We start from the raw sequence: 15,218 nt of genomic DNA, 5'->3' as shown, positions 1-15,218 counted from the left end.
TCAGGCAATGTAGCCTTCACGTAAGTGAGCAACTGAAGATACCTATAAAGATACCAACTTAGGCTACCTTAAATGGACTTAATGCGGTAGACTTAAGGCTTCACTGTGCGGTCAAAACAAAGAAATATGTCTCAAAAAGACCACTGGACCTAAAGTATTAGGATATCACTTGGTCTCAGTTGTAAAGCAACTAGATTTGTAGTGAGCCAATCTTTACTGATAATCATTTCCTACTATTTACAGTAAGCATCTTATGAAAGGCCAACATTGGGAACATATTTCTTAACAAGTGCATTGTCTGTTTACATAGAGAAATGTCCCGCTCATGCCTCATGGTTCAAGCTGCATACTGCACTGCTAGCCACTCTGGGAAAAAGCACAACTTAACATGTTGACTAAGGATATTTTATCTTAAGGGAAAAAACCAACCCGTAGCTCCAGAAAAGCAGAGGAGTAGTGAGCATACAGACAGTCTGCAGTGGGCTCGAGGTGTGGGCTAGGGACTGGAAGGTGGCCCCCGTGGCCGCCCCCTCAGGGCCCTCGAGTTTGGGGAGCGGGCTTGCCAGGTCCGCTCTCAGACATCAGGCGCAGTTGATGGTATCTTCAGGTGTCCTTTGGGATGCTCGACTGGGTGTTTCCATTAGAACAAGACCTTGATTTCAAATCCAAGCAAGCTTGAAGCCCTTTGGCGAAAATCATCTGCCTGGTGAATAGTGAAATCACGGCAGCAAGGGTTTGCTCTGCAGGCTAGGGTGCTAGAGAGTGGCCAGTCTTACACAACCCCAGGCAGGGGTCTAGTTGTCAAACTCAGTGACACACACGCATCCTGCAGTGTGGTGGACTCTAGTTCTAGCTCTTAGAAGCACTGTTGAGAAAACTATCTGGAAATCATGAAAAAAGCAAACAAGGGCCTTAAGCTTTCTTTGATTGCAATTAAGGTTCATTTTAGTTTTTTTTTCCTTTCTTTCAACCAGTGTGCCATCTTTCTGTAGGGACCTAACTAATCCCAGAACGCTGTCAACAGCAGCAGGATTTTATATAAGGAACTTTAAGATTATTAATGGGCACTCGGCCAACTTTATTATCAACCCAATTTGCAATATATTCCTCCCCCTCCATTTTTAGTCATCATTTACAAAGAAACGATCACCTAGCTTGGTTTTGCCAAAGCGGAGGCCACCCCCTTCCCTGAAGACCAAGAAACTGAACATGAAATCCTGATGCTAAGCCCTCCCTTAGCTGTCCCACTGGTGGGGGGTGCTGCTGGCTTCCCGGGCATGCTTTGAAGACACGCAGCTGCCCTGCTCTTTCCTGGTGGGGATCGGGACAGGGCCGTGTGGCTGCTTGCACACTCAATGAACTGTCCCCACTGTACCTACTAGGTTGCTCCTGAGGGGTCAGGGACAGCAAGGAGAGCTCCATCCCCCACAGCCCATCTCCATTCGGGGTCACCTCCGTCATCTGTGGGTTCTGGTAGTCCTGGGAGAGGCAGGGAAATGTCCTCGAGAAAGAAAAAGGGGCTGCTTTCCAAGGGCAAGAAACTGCTGAAAAAGCTTGGTGCAGTGAAGTGACACGTGCGCGCTGGACGCCTCCCCACTCCCTGTGCTTCTAATTCCAAACTAGGGCTCTCAGGACTCATGTCCTTCCCAAACACACTCTCCTCCCCCGCCACCAGTAGAGACACGCACTTTGCACCACCATCCACTTTAACCTGCGAGAGCAGAGCGGAGCGGTGGCTCTCGGCCACCAGGGCCCAAGGCCTGACGTGGGAGGTGGCGGATGGCTCTCTGTCCCTCAGTCTTTGTGCATTTGTCACCCCACCCCCTGGGAGCAATGACTGTCAACCTCACCATGTCTCCCATGCACACCTCCACTGCCCTCTGGTCTTGAGATCCCTAGTTGACTCCGCCTTGATGTCCTTGCCTTATCAAATGCACAGTGATCTGTACTGTTGAATAAAAGATGCAGTGTCTACTTTTGTATGCGGTGTGCGTTCAGTGGTCTTCACCCTCATGGACACAGCGCTCGGGAAGACACGCCAGGCAACACACAGACATGTCTACCTTTCAGACAGGAGGGAGGGCCCCGTCTTCTGACCCACCACATGCTGACAGCTGTCACTGCTCTGAGAGTCACAGCCTGTGGCAGGGGGCTTTCTGTTACTTTCACTCCTTGTCCCAAAATTCCATACCCAAGTATTCAGCAATGAGTAGCCCACATGCAACATCACCCACACAATACACATGCAACCCCATCACTGGCCTTTCCACAGAAGACTTACAAAGTTGCTGGCAGATGTATTTGGTGGTTACTATTTTGTAATTTCTTGTCCACTTGTAAATTATTTTTACTCTTTATAATATTTTCAGACTGCCTTTCTTTTGTATTTATGGAAGGTTTATAAACGAATGCTCTAAGCTTTCCCCATTGTGTCTTCAAAAAATATATTGCAAATTGTAATATAATGGTATGTGTTAGATTGATTAAAAGGAAAGTAATCATTTACTGTGTGCAGTTAAGTATTGTGTGAGTGTGTGCATGTGTACAGTTAGTGTAAAATATTTTATAGAAATAAAATTTGTTATTTTATACAATGCTGCCCCTGCTGTATCTTTGTCTTAAGCATCCCTTCTTCGTAGCAGCATAATTCTTTTATAGGGACAAGAAAAACCCTACTTGTGTCTCCCCAGGACTTTTTTTTTCCAATGCTGACATACTCTGTACCATTGGGGACAACTAGCACGGGGCTGCTGTAGTTCCTGTTCATGAGAAGTGTTCACATACAACAGGTCCTTCAAAGGCAAGTTCAACCTATAGCTGTTCCTGCTGCCCCTGGGCCCATTTAGACGTCAGTGTTACTAACAAAGGACTAAACGTTTCCTAATCCAAACAATCCTCCTACAATCCTTAACACACGTTCGTATTTCACTTCCATTTATTTCTGCTGGTCTCCATTGCTTTTCCAACCTCTATGTCGTGTTTCTACCCTCTGTCCCGTCTCTCTCTCCATGGGGTGTGTCCTTTTAAGTTTATGTGCATCATTACTTCCCACACTTGTACTAAGATAAGGTAGGGAGTCTGCACTAACAGTCTGAGTGCAGTTTTCTGTCTTCAGGGATTGACCTAAGAGTTAAAGCTAAGCCCACGTCGTACAAACTCTTCAGCACAAAACTTAATTGCCTTCTAGTTAAACGGACTTCAGAAACGCTTTCCTCACTGGCTGTACAGCGGCATGCAGTGTGCCGGCGACGGCTTCATGTGACTGCCCAGTCGGGAATTTGGCCAACTTGCCCTGTGTGCTTTGGTCAAATATTTTACTGCGACATAAACTATCAAACCAAACAACAAATCAAACTCACTGCTGTCGAGTTGCATCCAACCCATAGCGACCCCTCCTTGGGTTTCCGAGGCGATATCACTACGGAAGTAGACTGCCCAGTCTTCCTTCCAAGGAGTGGCTGGTGGATTTGAACCGCCACCCTTCTGGTTAGCAGTCAAATGCCTTAGGCACTACGCCACAGTCACTATTCTTTCTCAGTTATTCACATATCTTGCCACAGCTTCATGGATGCTGGCAGAACATGCGCAAGTCCTGGTCAGAGAGAAAAGACTTAGTTACTGCGAGTGGCAACACTAGGTAGACTACCGGCAGCAGCATGAGCCCTCCACACGGCAGGGCAGTGTGAGCAGGGCCAGGTGTGTGTCACAGGAGGGGAACCCCAACATTCCGGGGACTGGTCTGACCTGGGCTCTGTAGAGGGACACTGTCCCGCCTCCCAGGGCTGGTCACTGTGCAAACACCACTGAAAAGATAATCTGGGGGAAAATAGGCAGTGTCTTTGTGCACAAGACATGCAGAGAGAGAGAGAGGCACGGACAATTATCTCCCAACACTATTTTGAAATGTAATGCATTTAAAACTCTACAACTTAGATCAGAAAATCTCTCTCTGTCCAGTGGAAGAGAAGGAGAATAAAGAACCAAGCAATGCAATAGAGAAACAAGGTGTCAGCGCTCTGTGAAAGAGCCCTGAGCAAAGACTAAGCACATTGACGGGCAGCTGAAAAAACGGAGCACAAACACCACCAGGGGTCAGGACACTAAATGAAACAAGGCCGAGATTACAGGGACAGCAACCCCCTAAAAGATGGAAACAGCACCAGTGACGCTCAGCCGACTAGCTGGCAAATTCAGATGAAATGGAGTCTTGAAAAATGTAAAATATAAAAACTGATAAATCATTGAAAACACTGAAGTATAGTTACATTTTCCCACAAAGAGACCTGCAGGTTCAGACCGGCGAGCCCTGGGTAGCCCCCCAAGCCCCCCAAAGCAGGAACCATCACAAGGGCATTAAGAATAAACTTCTAGAAAATAAAATGCAATATCCTCAAATCCTGCTAAGAATACAAAATAAACAAGAGTAGTGAGAAAATGGAAAATTACATGTCCATCTCATGACGGATATAATAGGAAAATCCAAACAAAATACTACCAAGCAAAATCCACTGGCTTATGAAAACAGACCTACATCAGGACCAGGTGATGGTCTCAAGAACGCGAGGAGGATTTCCTATTAAAAAATTGGACTGACATGTACATGAGCAGATTGAAAACATCACAGTTCTCTAAGTATATGCAGAAAAAATCACGAAGATGCAACAGAATTTCCTCATAACCTTGCTTAGAAAACCATGACAGAATAGAACCATCCTTAACCTGACAGGATAGTCACAAAGACTCTATGATGATGTTGTTGTTGTTAGGTGCTGTCGAGTCTTCTCCGACTCACAGCGACCCTGTGCACAGCAGAACGAAACCCTGCTCGGCCGCGTGCCAGCCTCACAAGCCTTGCTGTAGCTGAGCCCATCGCTGCAGCCACTGTGTCAATCCATCTGGTTGAGGCCCTTCCCCTTCTTTGTGGACCCTCCACTACACCAAGCACAATATCCTTCTCCAGGGAAGTTCCTTCCGACAACATGACCAAAGTACGTGAGACGAAGTCTGGCCATTCTCACTTCCAAGGAGCATTGGCTCCACTTCTTCCAGGGAAGACTTATTAGTCCTTTGAGCAGACCATGGTACTCTCAGCATTCTTCTCCAACACCACAACTCCAAAGCATCTACTCTTCTTTGCTCTTCCTTACCCATTGTATAACTCTCACATGCATAAGAGGCAACTGAAAATACCATGGCACACCTTAGTCTTCAAGGAGAAAGAGGTCTTTTACAACAGATTTGCCCAATGCAATACATCTGATGTCTTGACTGCTGCTTCCATTGGCATTGACTGTAGAGCCAAGTAGTATGAAATCTTTGACAACTTCAATCTTCTCTCCATCCGCCGTGAAGCTGTTTATTGGACCGGTTGTGAGGATTTTTGTTTTCTTAATATTGAGGTGTAATCCATATTGCAGACTGTAGTCTCTAATCATCAGTAAGTGCTTCAAGTCATCCTCACTTTCAGCAAGAAAACTTGTGTCACTTGTGTATTGTAGGTTGTTAATGAATCATCCTCCAATCCTGATGCCACCCACGTTCTTCTTCATCTAGTCCAGCTTCTGGGATTATCTGCTCAGCACACAGACTGAACAAGTGTGGTGAAAGGATACAACCCTGACACACTCCCTTCTTGATTTTGAACCATGCAGTATCCCCTTGTTCTGTTTGAATGACAGCCTCCTGATCTAAGTACAGGTTACTCACGAGTACAATCAAGTGCTCTGGAATTCCCATTCTTCTCAATGTTATCCCTAATTTGCCATGATCCACACAATCGAATGCTTTTGCATAGTTAGTAAAACATAGGTAAACGTTTTTCTGGTATTCCCTGCTTTCAGCTAAGATCCAACTGACATCAGCAATGATATCCCTCATTCCATGTCCTCTTCTGAATCCAGCTTGCAGTTCTGGAAGGTCTCTGTCTATATACTGCTGCAACTGTTTTTTTTAAATTATCTTCAGTAAGATTTTACTTGTGTGTGATATTAATGATATTGTTCAATAATTTCCACATTCTGTGGGATCACCTTTCTTTGAAATGGGTAGAAATATGGATCTCTTCCAGTTAGTTGGTCAGGTAGCTGTCTTCCCAATCTCTTGGCATAACCAAGTGAGTGCCTCCAGCGGGGCATCCTTTTGTTGAAACATCTCAGTGGGTGTTCCGTCAATTCCTGGAGCCTTGTTCTTCGCCAATTCCTTCAGTGCAGCTCAACTTTTTCCTTCAGTGCCATTGGTTCTTGATCACATGCCACCTCCTGAAATGGATGAACACTGACCGATTCTTTATGTTACAGTGAGTGACTCTGTGTTCCTTCCATCTTCTTTTGCCGCTTCCTGTGTCATTTAATATTTTGCCCCTAGAATCTTTCAATATTCCAACTCGAGGCTCTCATGGTTGGTACACAAATTTGAATAGTAGTAGTATTAAATGGTCTTCCTTGTAGGCATATGGATATTATCCTATCACTGACAGCAATGTACTTCAGGACAGATCTTGAAACAGTCTATGTGACAATGAATGCCACACCATTCCTCTTCAATTTGTCATTCCCGGCATAGTAGATCATATGCATGTCCGATTCAAAATGGCTAAAACCAGTCCATTTCAGCCCACTAATGCCTACAATATTGATCTTTATGCATTTCATTTCATTTTTGACAAACTTTCAATTTTCCTAGATTCATACTAGACTCTACAGGGAACATAATCTCGAGAGGGGAAAAGTGAGAAGTGTTCACGTGGAAACCGGGAATGAAACAAGGATGTATAGCACCATCCCGTTTATTCAACAACAAAAAAGAAAAAGAAAGCATAAGACTGGAGACAAGGGAACTGCCATTCTCTGCACAGAATTGAATTGCCTACAAAGAAAACACAACAGGCTTCAGACAGATCATCAGAAGTGACAGTTTTCTGGAGTGACTAGATGTGACAGCAGCATGGAAAGTCAGCTCCATTTTCATATGCCTGAAGTACAGGAGTCAAGGAAAATCTCTATGAGGTGACATTCAATGGCAACAAGACTCCACGGCTCTTAGGAGTCAATCTAACAGCAGCCATGAAACAAAGTCCAAGCAGACAGAGAGCTGAAGGAAAGATGCTAAGACCTGAAATCACGAAGACGCCTGTTCTCCCTAAAAGTCTATGACTTCCATGCAATTCAGTCACATCCTAAAGTTCCCACGGAACTTAACAAGTCATGAAGGGAGACACTTGTCCTATGAGGTCACGAACTAGGGAGGCCCAGTAATGAAAACAAGACACCTATATAACCCATGCCAATCTGACCTAGACATGCATGGACCTCTTCTATGTAACTGAGGTCACATGACACAAGTGGAAAAGATGACATTCTTTGCAGGGTGACGACTGTCATGGGAACACAAACTACAGTCCTACCCCAAACTGCTCACAACCATCACCTCCCGAGAAATGCAGGGTTTCCAGGTTGGAAGTAAATCGTTAGTAGGTAGGGCTGGATAGTGTTCTGACCTTGGGTGGAGCAGAAGTGCTTGAAGAAGACATGAAAGCGATACTCAGAGAAGAAACTCTGGTATATCTGGATCTATTAAAACTGAGGATTTCTGCTCATCAAATGACAGCTTATGGAAAGGGAAACAAAGCTGTCAACAACTGGCAGAAGAACTCTGATGTAACTGACAAAGGGCATGTGGGGACCCCTTAAATAAAGCCCCAGGGTGGTGTAGACAAATGGTTAATGCACTCAACTGCTAACCAAAAGTCTAGAGGTTCAGGTTCACCACGAAGTGCCTGGGAAGAAAGGCCCGGTAGTCCATTTCTGGAAAAGCAGCTGCTGGGACCCCTGGAGCACAGTTCTGCTCTGACACACAGGGGCACCAGCCTCCATCGACTCCAAGGCAACTGGTTCTTTCTTTTCATACGCTTTACATTCAGTGTGACAGTGGGACAAAGTATGGAGTTTTACCAAAAAGAGGCCTTGTATTGTTGAATTTCTTCTCAAATATGTATTGTCTCCAAATATTTCTACTCTGAAAAATGGAAATGATAATAATGAATCATGGAAATTCAGGATCAGCCTCAGTCAGCCTTTGTTTTTAATTAAAACATGATGAGTGCCTGTTGGTGGCAGTGGAAAAGCTCGCTCAAAACTCCCAACGTGGTCAGAACCAACAGAGCCAAAAAGCGATCGACTCACTGTGCCTCCACGTCACTCGGTACCTTCCATCTCGAGGACAACGTTGAGGCATCTTGCAGGTTTCGGGGCCGACCAGCAGGGCGCCGGGAAGCTAGGCGAGGTGGCCGAGCACCGCTGCCCCCCCATCTTCGGGCTGACGCCACTCCTTCCGGGCAGCTCCGGTGCACACGGCAGCAGCCCTACATCCACTAGTGCCTGCCGTCGGCGGCTGTCAGGCTGGCCCCCAATGCAAGGGGATGCCACATGTGTCCTAGAAAAGCTGAGTGCCAGCAGGTTTCTGGGCTGTCACCTTTACAGAAGCCCCTCCTGGCTGGGCCAAAGGGCAGAGATGTAGGGCTGCCTCCTCTTCTGGACTCAGGCTGAGGACCCACGAGGGGACTGAACCAGTGGGACAGCACATGGGGCGCTGAGGATGGCCAGAGGCTGGCATGACCACAGGGCAGCTCTCAGAGCCCAGCTGGTGGTTGTGGGGCCTGACGGTCTCACCTCTGCCCAGTCCAATGTCACCCCTTTTGTCCCAGTCCTGGGAACATGGTGCCCGTGGCCAGGCCCCACTCCGAGATCCTCACTGAGCAGGCAGGGCAACTGTGGTGCTCTGGGTGGTTCTGAGAGGCACCCTGGAGTGTAGAACAGGCACCGCTCCCTTCGTCTGCACGGAGACGTGGGAGGGTTCATATAGGGGACGCTCTTCCCACACTCACCCCACGGATTCCCAGTGCAGACTGGGAATCTGCAAGCGTGGAAGGCCCTGCAGATGGGTCTGAACAGACCCTGGGGGCAGACACCTGGCAACGCCTGTGTGCAGACAAGTATGAGCCTCAGAGGGAGCTCGCCCAGTGCTAATTCCGTGGGCAGCACGGCAGGAAGGGCAAGGGCCACATACCGATGGGGGTGGGGCAGACAACGTGTGGCACTTACTGTATGCTGGTGCTTCCTGAAGAGCGGCAAGGAGAGTCGTGGAGAGATGGAGTAACTTGTCCGTCGCGCCACGGCTGGCACTCGGGCCAACTGCTGAGTCCGCGTGCTCAGCCCCTGCATTGTGCCGCCACACAGCAGCAAACCACGGTGACAACGCTGGGCAGACTGGGGTCCCCAGAGCTGCTGGAGCACCCCCCTCCCAACCACTGCCCTGATCGCATGGTCAGAGGCACTGCCCACCCAGCCCAGGCTCGGGACCAGGAGCCTCATGTCAGCGTCTACAACACGACAACACTTTCAAGCATCTGGGAGGAAAATCCAGACCTTACTTGTTATAAAGCAGCCAGATTCCAGAAAGAACTTTTGCTTTTTTTTTTCCTTTGAGAAATTATAGGACCCTGTATGCTCATCTCTCCCCAAGGGGCACCATGCCTGTCCACCCCTGCTTGTCCTCTCTCCAGGAGGCACCCACACTGTCCTTACCACCTCCCAGAGGTGCCTGACTTGACCCCCGGACTCCACGGTATGCAAGTGACCAGGCCCGCCAGTCACAATAGTGCTTCCCTTGGGCTCTAAGAGGTACAGACGGGCCCAGGTCTTGATGCTATCAGGGCGGAGCTGAGACATAAACCTGGACTTTTTGGTGACCATCTCTGTCACCTTGGGAAGCCCATCCGACTACAACCAAAGAGAAGGGAGCCCAGCAAGAGCAGCTTCCGACAGAGCCTGTCGCCTCCACACCTGCTTCATGCCAACACTCTCTCCTCAGTCACGTGCATGTGTGGCCTCTGCCCTAGAAGTGCTCATTCCCAGGTCTGCTCTGGGGCCCGGAACCTGTGCCGTCCCACAGCAAGCCAGGTGCTGCAGAGCAGACTCCAGGAGGCCAGCTCAGGTGGGTGGTGAGCCCCAGTCACATGGGCAGGTTTGGGCAGTGCTCACCCACTTCTCAGCAATCACAGAGGTTAGTGAGCCAAAGCTAACATGCCCGGACAGTGCAGCCTGAAGGACTGAAAGGAAACTAAAGAGTCTTTCTACTGACTGCTGCTCCGGCTAAGCCCAGGAGGTGCTGTGATAGCACGACCAGTGGGGTCAGGCGAGACCTGGCCGCAAGGCACCAGACTGCAGACGTCAGAGCACTGAGCACCGGGCTGTGTGCGTCGGTCAGGGTCACGAACGTTTGTTCCACTGGGTAGGTCAGCAGGGCGTCCAGACGTTAGCATTCACAAGCAGGCGCTAAAGACATCCTCGTGACCCACGAGCCTGCTCTCTGCCAACCTTCCAGTCAATCTGGGAGCCAACAGACTCAGTCACTGCTGACAGGACCGCTCCCTCTAGGCTCCAGAGGCCCGTTCTCGTGCTGAGTGTCGCAGGCAGTGGCCGCCCCTAACACAACTGCACTCTGACAGTGCCATTTGCCAGGGATGCTAATCTAGCTCTGATGAATGGGATCCTTCCCTTCTGGCTGACACTGTATGGAAAGGAAACACAAGTGCTTTCAGGAAAAACAAAACCACACACTAGGGTGCACGTGAGGTGACAATCGCTTCAATTTTATTTTGTAACAGAGAACGATGTCCCAGCTACAGAGTGAAATAAATAAAGGAGCAATGCTAATGTAATTACTGGCTCTTTGTCTCTGGTTAAAGAGCCTGAAATGCATCTCTGGACAGGAATCTAAAAGCTTTCAGTTACCTTCTCTAACCCCCAGACCATCGCGCCAAGAAAAATTAATAGAAAAGAGGCATCTTTTCCCACAGAACCTCATCGGTTCCCTCCACGCTGTACTAGTCACTTCCTGGAACTTTTCTCTGAACTAGGAGAGACTCATTACTCAGTAACCTGATCCATGAATGGGGTGAAGGCCCAGTGTAGGCTTCTCCCTCAGTGTTAAATCCCAAGTCAGCATCTCAGGGGTCACCTTAACATAGGACAAGGACAACTCATGCCCAGCTCACAGGACTCTTAAGTCCCCAGTCAAACAGTCTGAGTGCCTGTTAATAATACAAAGTGCTTATTCCCATTTTACAAAAACAACAAACGTCCTCACAACATGCTTATGAGAGGCAAACAAGTTAAAATATAAAACCTCAATTCTCACCTACAAAAGAAGGAAGTGAATTAACAGCAATGTTAGAAACCAACTCAAGGTCTCCTAATCCCCTCCCCAAGTTATAGCCAGCTAACCGTTAAAAAAATAAGGAACAGCTCTAAAAACTCCCAAGGCTCTCCTTTCAGGACGGGAAGGGAGGCGGCAGCCGCACCGGTCCGCGTGCTGGTCAGAGGTAGTAGAGGCGGCTGCAGAGCGACAGGTTCGGCTCCCTGTGGATGCTCTGGCCCACCAGGAAGGCCAGCTTGTGAGCGTACTGACAAGGAGCGGGCACGCGGATGACACCCTGCGGTGAAGCAAGAGCCCGTCACTGCCAGTCCCCCTCCCTGGGTTCAAATCTCACTCTCAACTAAACTCTTTGAAAACACCGCGGTTCTCTCTTGAAGCGCTAACCACCTTCTCCGTGATGGGAACCAATGCCGACAGATAGACTTACTGGCCAGTTGTAATACACGTGACACAGCTTGTATGTCAGCCGCTGTATGTGGTCCGGCTTGAGGCCGCTGCTGTCATAGATGACGTTGTAGTGTGTGGGGGACACGCTGCCACTCCTCACAGCCTGGCTCACGATGAAAAAGTCATACCTGGAATTAGAGAGCACATGCAGGTGAGGGTTCTCTGCTGGGAGCAAAGCCAGCGACCCCAAAGTGAGAAGTCCGTGTGCTGAGGATGCGCGTTCCTTCTCATGGCAGAAGGCCAGGCGCTGTCCTGCTGGGCAGGGTCTGGGCTGCGGGCAGGCGGGTGTGCACAGCCTGTGCCACATCCCACGCCAGGGAGGGTGACAACAAGCGGCAGTGCAGGCTCAAAGGGCAGCAGCTGTGGGGACACGGAGCCTTGTTCCAGGGGCTCTTAATCCCCAAACACGACTTCACCAGAGAGCCTTGTCTCCTCTTCCATTCCCATAGTTACTTCATAAGGACACACTTGGCTCATTTCATACCTAAGGATTTATAGCCAATATTCAAGAGCAAGAAACACCATGAACACAGCCAGTGTGGGACAGGATGCCGAACCCAAGGAGAACCAACGGGAAGGACTATATAACGTTAGCGGTGTTCCCTGCTGTGCATGGGGTCGCTATGAGTCGGAAACGACTCGATTGCACCTAATAACAACAACAAAGCGTTCCCTTCAGTTTCTGTCCAATGCTGATGTTAGGAAAATAACCCTGCGCTTCATGATGTCCAGCGGACTAGTGAGACAAGCAAACCACGGGGACCTAGAGCTACTGCTGATGCTTTTGAACAGGGCGGACCAATCAGAGGGTTCGACGGCCTGCTGCGAAGAAGAGATCCCAGCAGCTGGAGCAGAGCCCAGTGTGGCCCATGTTCGTTCACAGCGACCTCCCCAAGTGCAGCCAGAGAAGCAGTGGGGGTGGCGTCCCCCAACATCTCACGGCCTAACGCAGGGGTCTCCTCGTGCTTCCCAGTGCAACCTGACATCAGAGCACTGAGCACTGGGAGGCAGAGGCGTTCCAGAGAGGTGCTCCGCAGGGCCGGAGCCTGCCGCGTTCCCATCCGAGCCTCCCTCTTGCTGGGCTGACATTTCCCCATCAAGAGAACATCACTGTCATAACTAACATCCACCTGAGATAGACAGAAATCCAGAACACTGTGTCTTAAAACAGGAAGTTGTGCCCACAGTCAAAGAACAGAGCTGACTGACGGCCGTCTGCTCACACAGGTACCCGAGTTCATCCAAGATTCTTACAGGATGCCCATAAATGCTCGGGTTGCTGCTACACCTCTCCTGATGAAAGCCCACCTTGCCTCAGAAGGCTCCAAGTCATTTCTGTAGGAAAGGAGACATCATCCTAACAGGAGCAGCCCTGAGGAGGGGGCTCATTTATTTGAGCTGCTGGATTTGTCATTAAGAACCTGGAAGTGTAAAGCCCCCTTTCCTCCTTGCCCTATAGGGTTTTTGAGCACCTCAACAACTTGAAACCAAGTCTCACGACAGTGTGGCCAAACTGTCTGCTGAGTGGCTGGCCCGGGACCGTCTGTGTCGGAGCGGGCTGGCTCCAGGTACTTTCTTATCTCATCTGGCAGCTGTGCCCACTCCGAAGCCACTGCTGTCATTTGATCCTGTGCTTCTGATGCAGCTGTGCCTTTGGCTACGTGAGTATCAGTCACAATGACTGTGAGTAGGGAACAAGAATCTGTGCAGAAGGCTGTCGAGGTAAAACGAAAACAGAAAAACCCAGCAGCTCCCCTTTACATACAAGGAGTGCCACAGACAGGCGCCCGCTTTCCCCTAGAGACTCCTGGTCCGTTTTAGACACTGATTTAGAAAGACACAGGCTTTACCAAGTGTTCTGGTTCCCTAGTGCCACTCCAACAGGAATATACCACAAATGGGATGCTTGAACAAACAGGAGTTTATTCTCTTACAGTTTGGAGGCTTTAAGTTCGAGTTCAAAGTGCCAGACTTTAGGGGCTGGGAAGCCCCTCAGCCTTGGGGTTCAGCTCTGCCTCTTGCTTCTACCCACTGGAGCTAGAAGCTTTTCTTCACTCAGACAGCTGCTGGCTACTGAGGCTGACAAACCCAAGGTTGACAAGTAAAAAGGTACAGTCCGGATGTACCAAACCACATGGCAGGCCATTAATTCAAGTCCATTAAAGGTCCCAAGGTTGGCAGAACATGGCAGGCTGCTGAACAATGACACGGCTACATGCAGGGTTCAGGCGTGCCATAGGCTAAAGAGCATTCCTGAAACTGTTTCTTATATGTGGGAAGCAGAACACATCCCTAAAGTAGCTACTCAGCTGCTTGTGGTAGATCCTACCACGGAGTTGATTGCCAGTCTCATCATGGGGAATAACTACCACCAGCTGCCCAGCCACTCAACTAGGCCCAACCAAGTTGACACACAAACTTCACCACATCAAGGGTGCTACATCAAGCCAGTTCCAGGATTTCCTGTTTTTAAGAGGAGGCAGAGCTTAAGAACTACAGAGTAAGTGTGTGAAGGTTGGTTGATGCTCAGAGAACCCACTGCAGACAGCCTTCCTGGAACCCCACGGAACTCACCACTCTGGTCTGGTGACCTCTACATCAATGACTGTCCCAGGAAGTGGATTTTGGAGTCTTCCTCCGGAATGGGCAAAAAACCGGGCATTCACTCGTTTCTTCACCACAATCACAGTGAGCCTTGGGCTAAAGATGATGGCGAGATAACCACACAGTCAGTTTGATTTCCCAAGGGTATGGGCACTCACTCAGACACCCCCTTCTCTACTTAGAAGAAGAACACACAGTCCTGCCGGACATACACTCCACACAAGCACTCCTCGGAAGGAGGCAGGACAAGGTCTCGCCCTCAACAGGTGCCCGCTTTAGGCAGGGTGGGGGGTGGAGAATAAAATGGCACGGCCATGCACCACGACACAACTCATGCAGCTCACTGTGCTGCCCACAGACCCAAGGGTTAGATCCAGTGTGGCTCCCAGTTCGCAATTTCACACCCTCTTCAGTGGGCATGTTCTGTGATGTGGAAAGTAAGATGTTAACCCTGAAATCCCTAATGGAAGGCAAGTGAAGAGCCTGCATATCAGTCCACGGCCCATCCAGACAACCAGGGCTCAATCCGTCAGGGCTACCAACAATCCATCTTCCAGAAGAACAGCATTTCACGGGACCCAGAGACTTCCGTGTGGACTACCACCTGGGGGGCACAGTGACACCAGACTCTCGCCGTTCACCCTTCCCCTCCCCACTCCACTCTTCCCACTGCCAGAACCATGACACCTCTGAGCCTGGCCCCACCCCAGAAGAGCCTGCAGCTGTTTCCAGTCAGATGCCCCGCCCGGCACCGCACCTGTGCCAGCCTCTCCCAAGTTCCGCCCTCAGACGGCCAGTCTCTGGCCCCCTGGAGTTCCTGTCACACACTTCCTATCCAGCTCTCCAAGCAGTTATACTTGTCCTTTGAACAGTCCTACTGGCAATAAAGGAGCTCTGGTAGTGTAGTGCCTAAGGCACTTGACTGCTAACCAGAAGGCTGGTGGTTCAAACCC

At 49.4% G+C, this 15,218-nt stretch overlaps 1 protein-coding gene across 1 annotated transcript in view; it reads right to left on the bottom strand.

Annotated features, from left to right (window-relative positions):
• Positions 1–11,374: 11,374 nt before the first annotated feature.
• Positions 11,375–15,218, bottom strand: part of PIWIL1 (piwi like RNA-mediated gene silencing 1) — a 58,379-nt gene continuing 54,535 nt past the window's right edge. The window contains exons 18-20 of the mRNA XM_007955027.1: positions 14,236–14,361; positions 11,642–11,789; positions 11,375–11,491 (exon numbers count right to left, since the gene is read on the bottom strand). Of these exons, the coding sequence (XP_007953218.1) occupies positions 11,375–11,491; positions 11,642–11,789; positions 14,236–14,361 (391 nt within the window). The remainder of the gene's footprint in view (positions 11,492–11,641; positions 11,790–14,235; positions 14,362–15,218) is intronic.

The sequence above is a fragment of the Orycteropus afer genome, unplaced genomic scaffold (genome assembly GCF_000298275.1).
Source record: "Orycteropus afer afer isolate SDZICR_OR568_19922 unplaced genomic scaffold, OryAfe1.0 scaffold00489, whole genome shotgun sequence".
NCBI lineage: Eukaryota > Metazoa > Chordata > Mammalia > Tubulidentata > Orycteropodidae > Orycteropus > Orycteropus afer.
The sequence above is the reverse complement of the archived record's forward strand: the minus strand, read 5'-3'. Positions and strand labels throughout refer to the sequence as shown.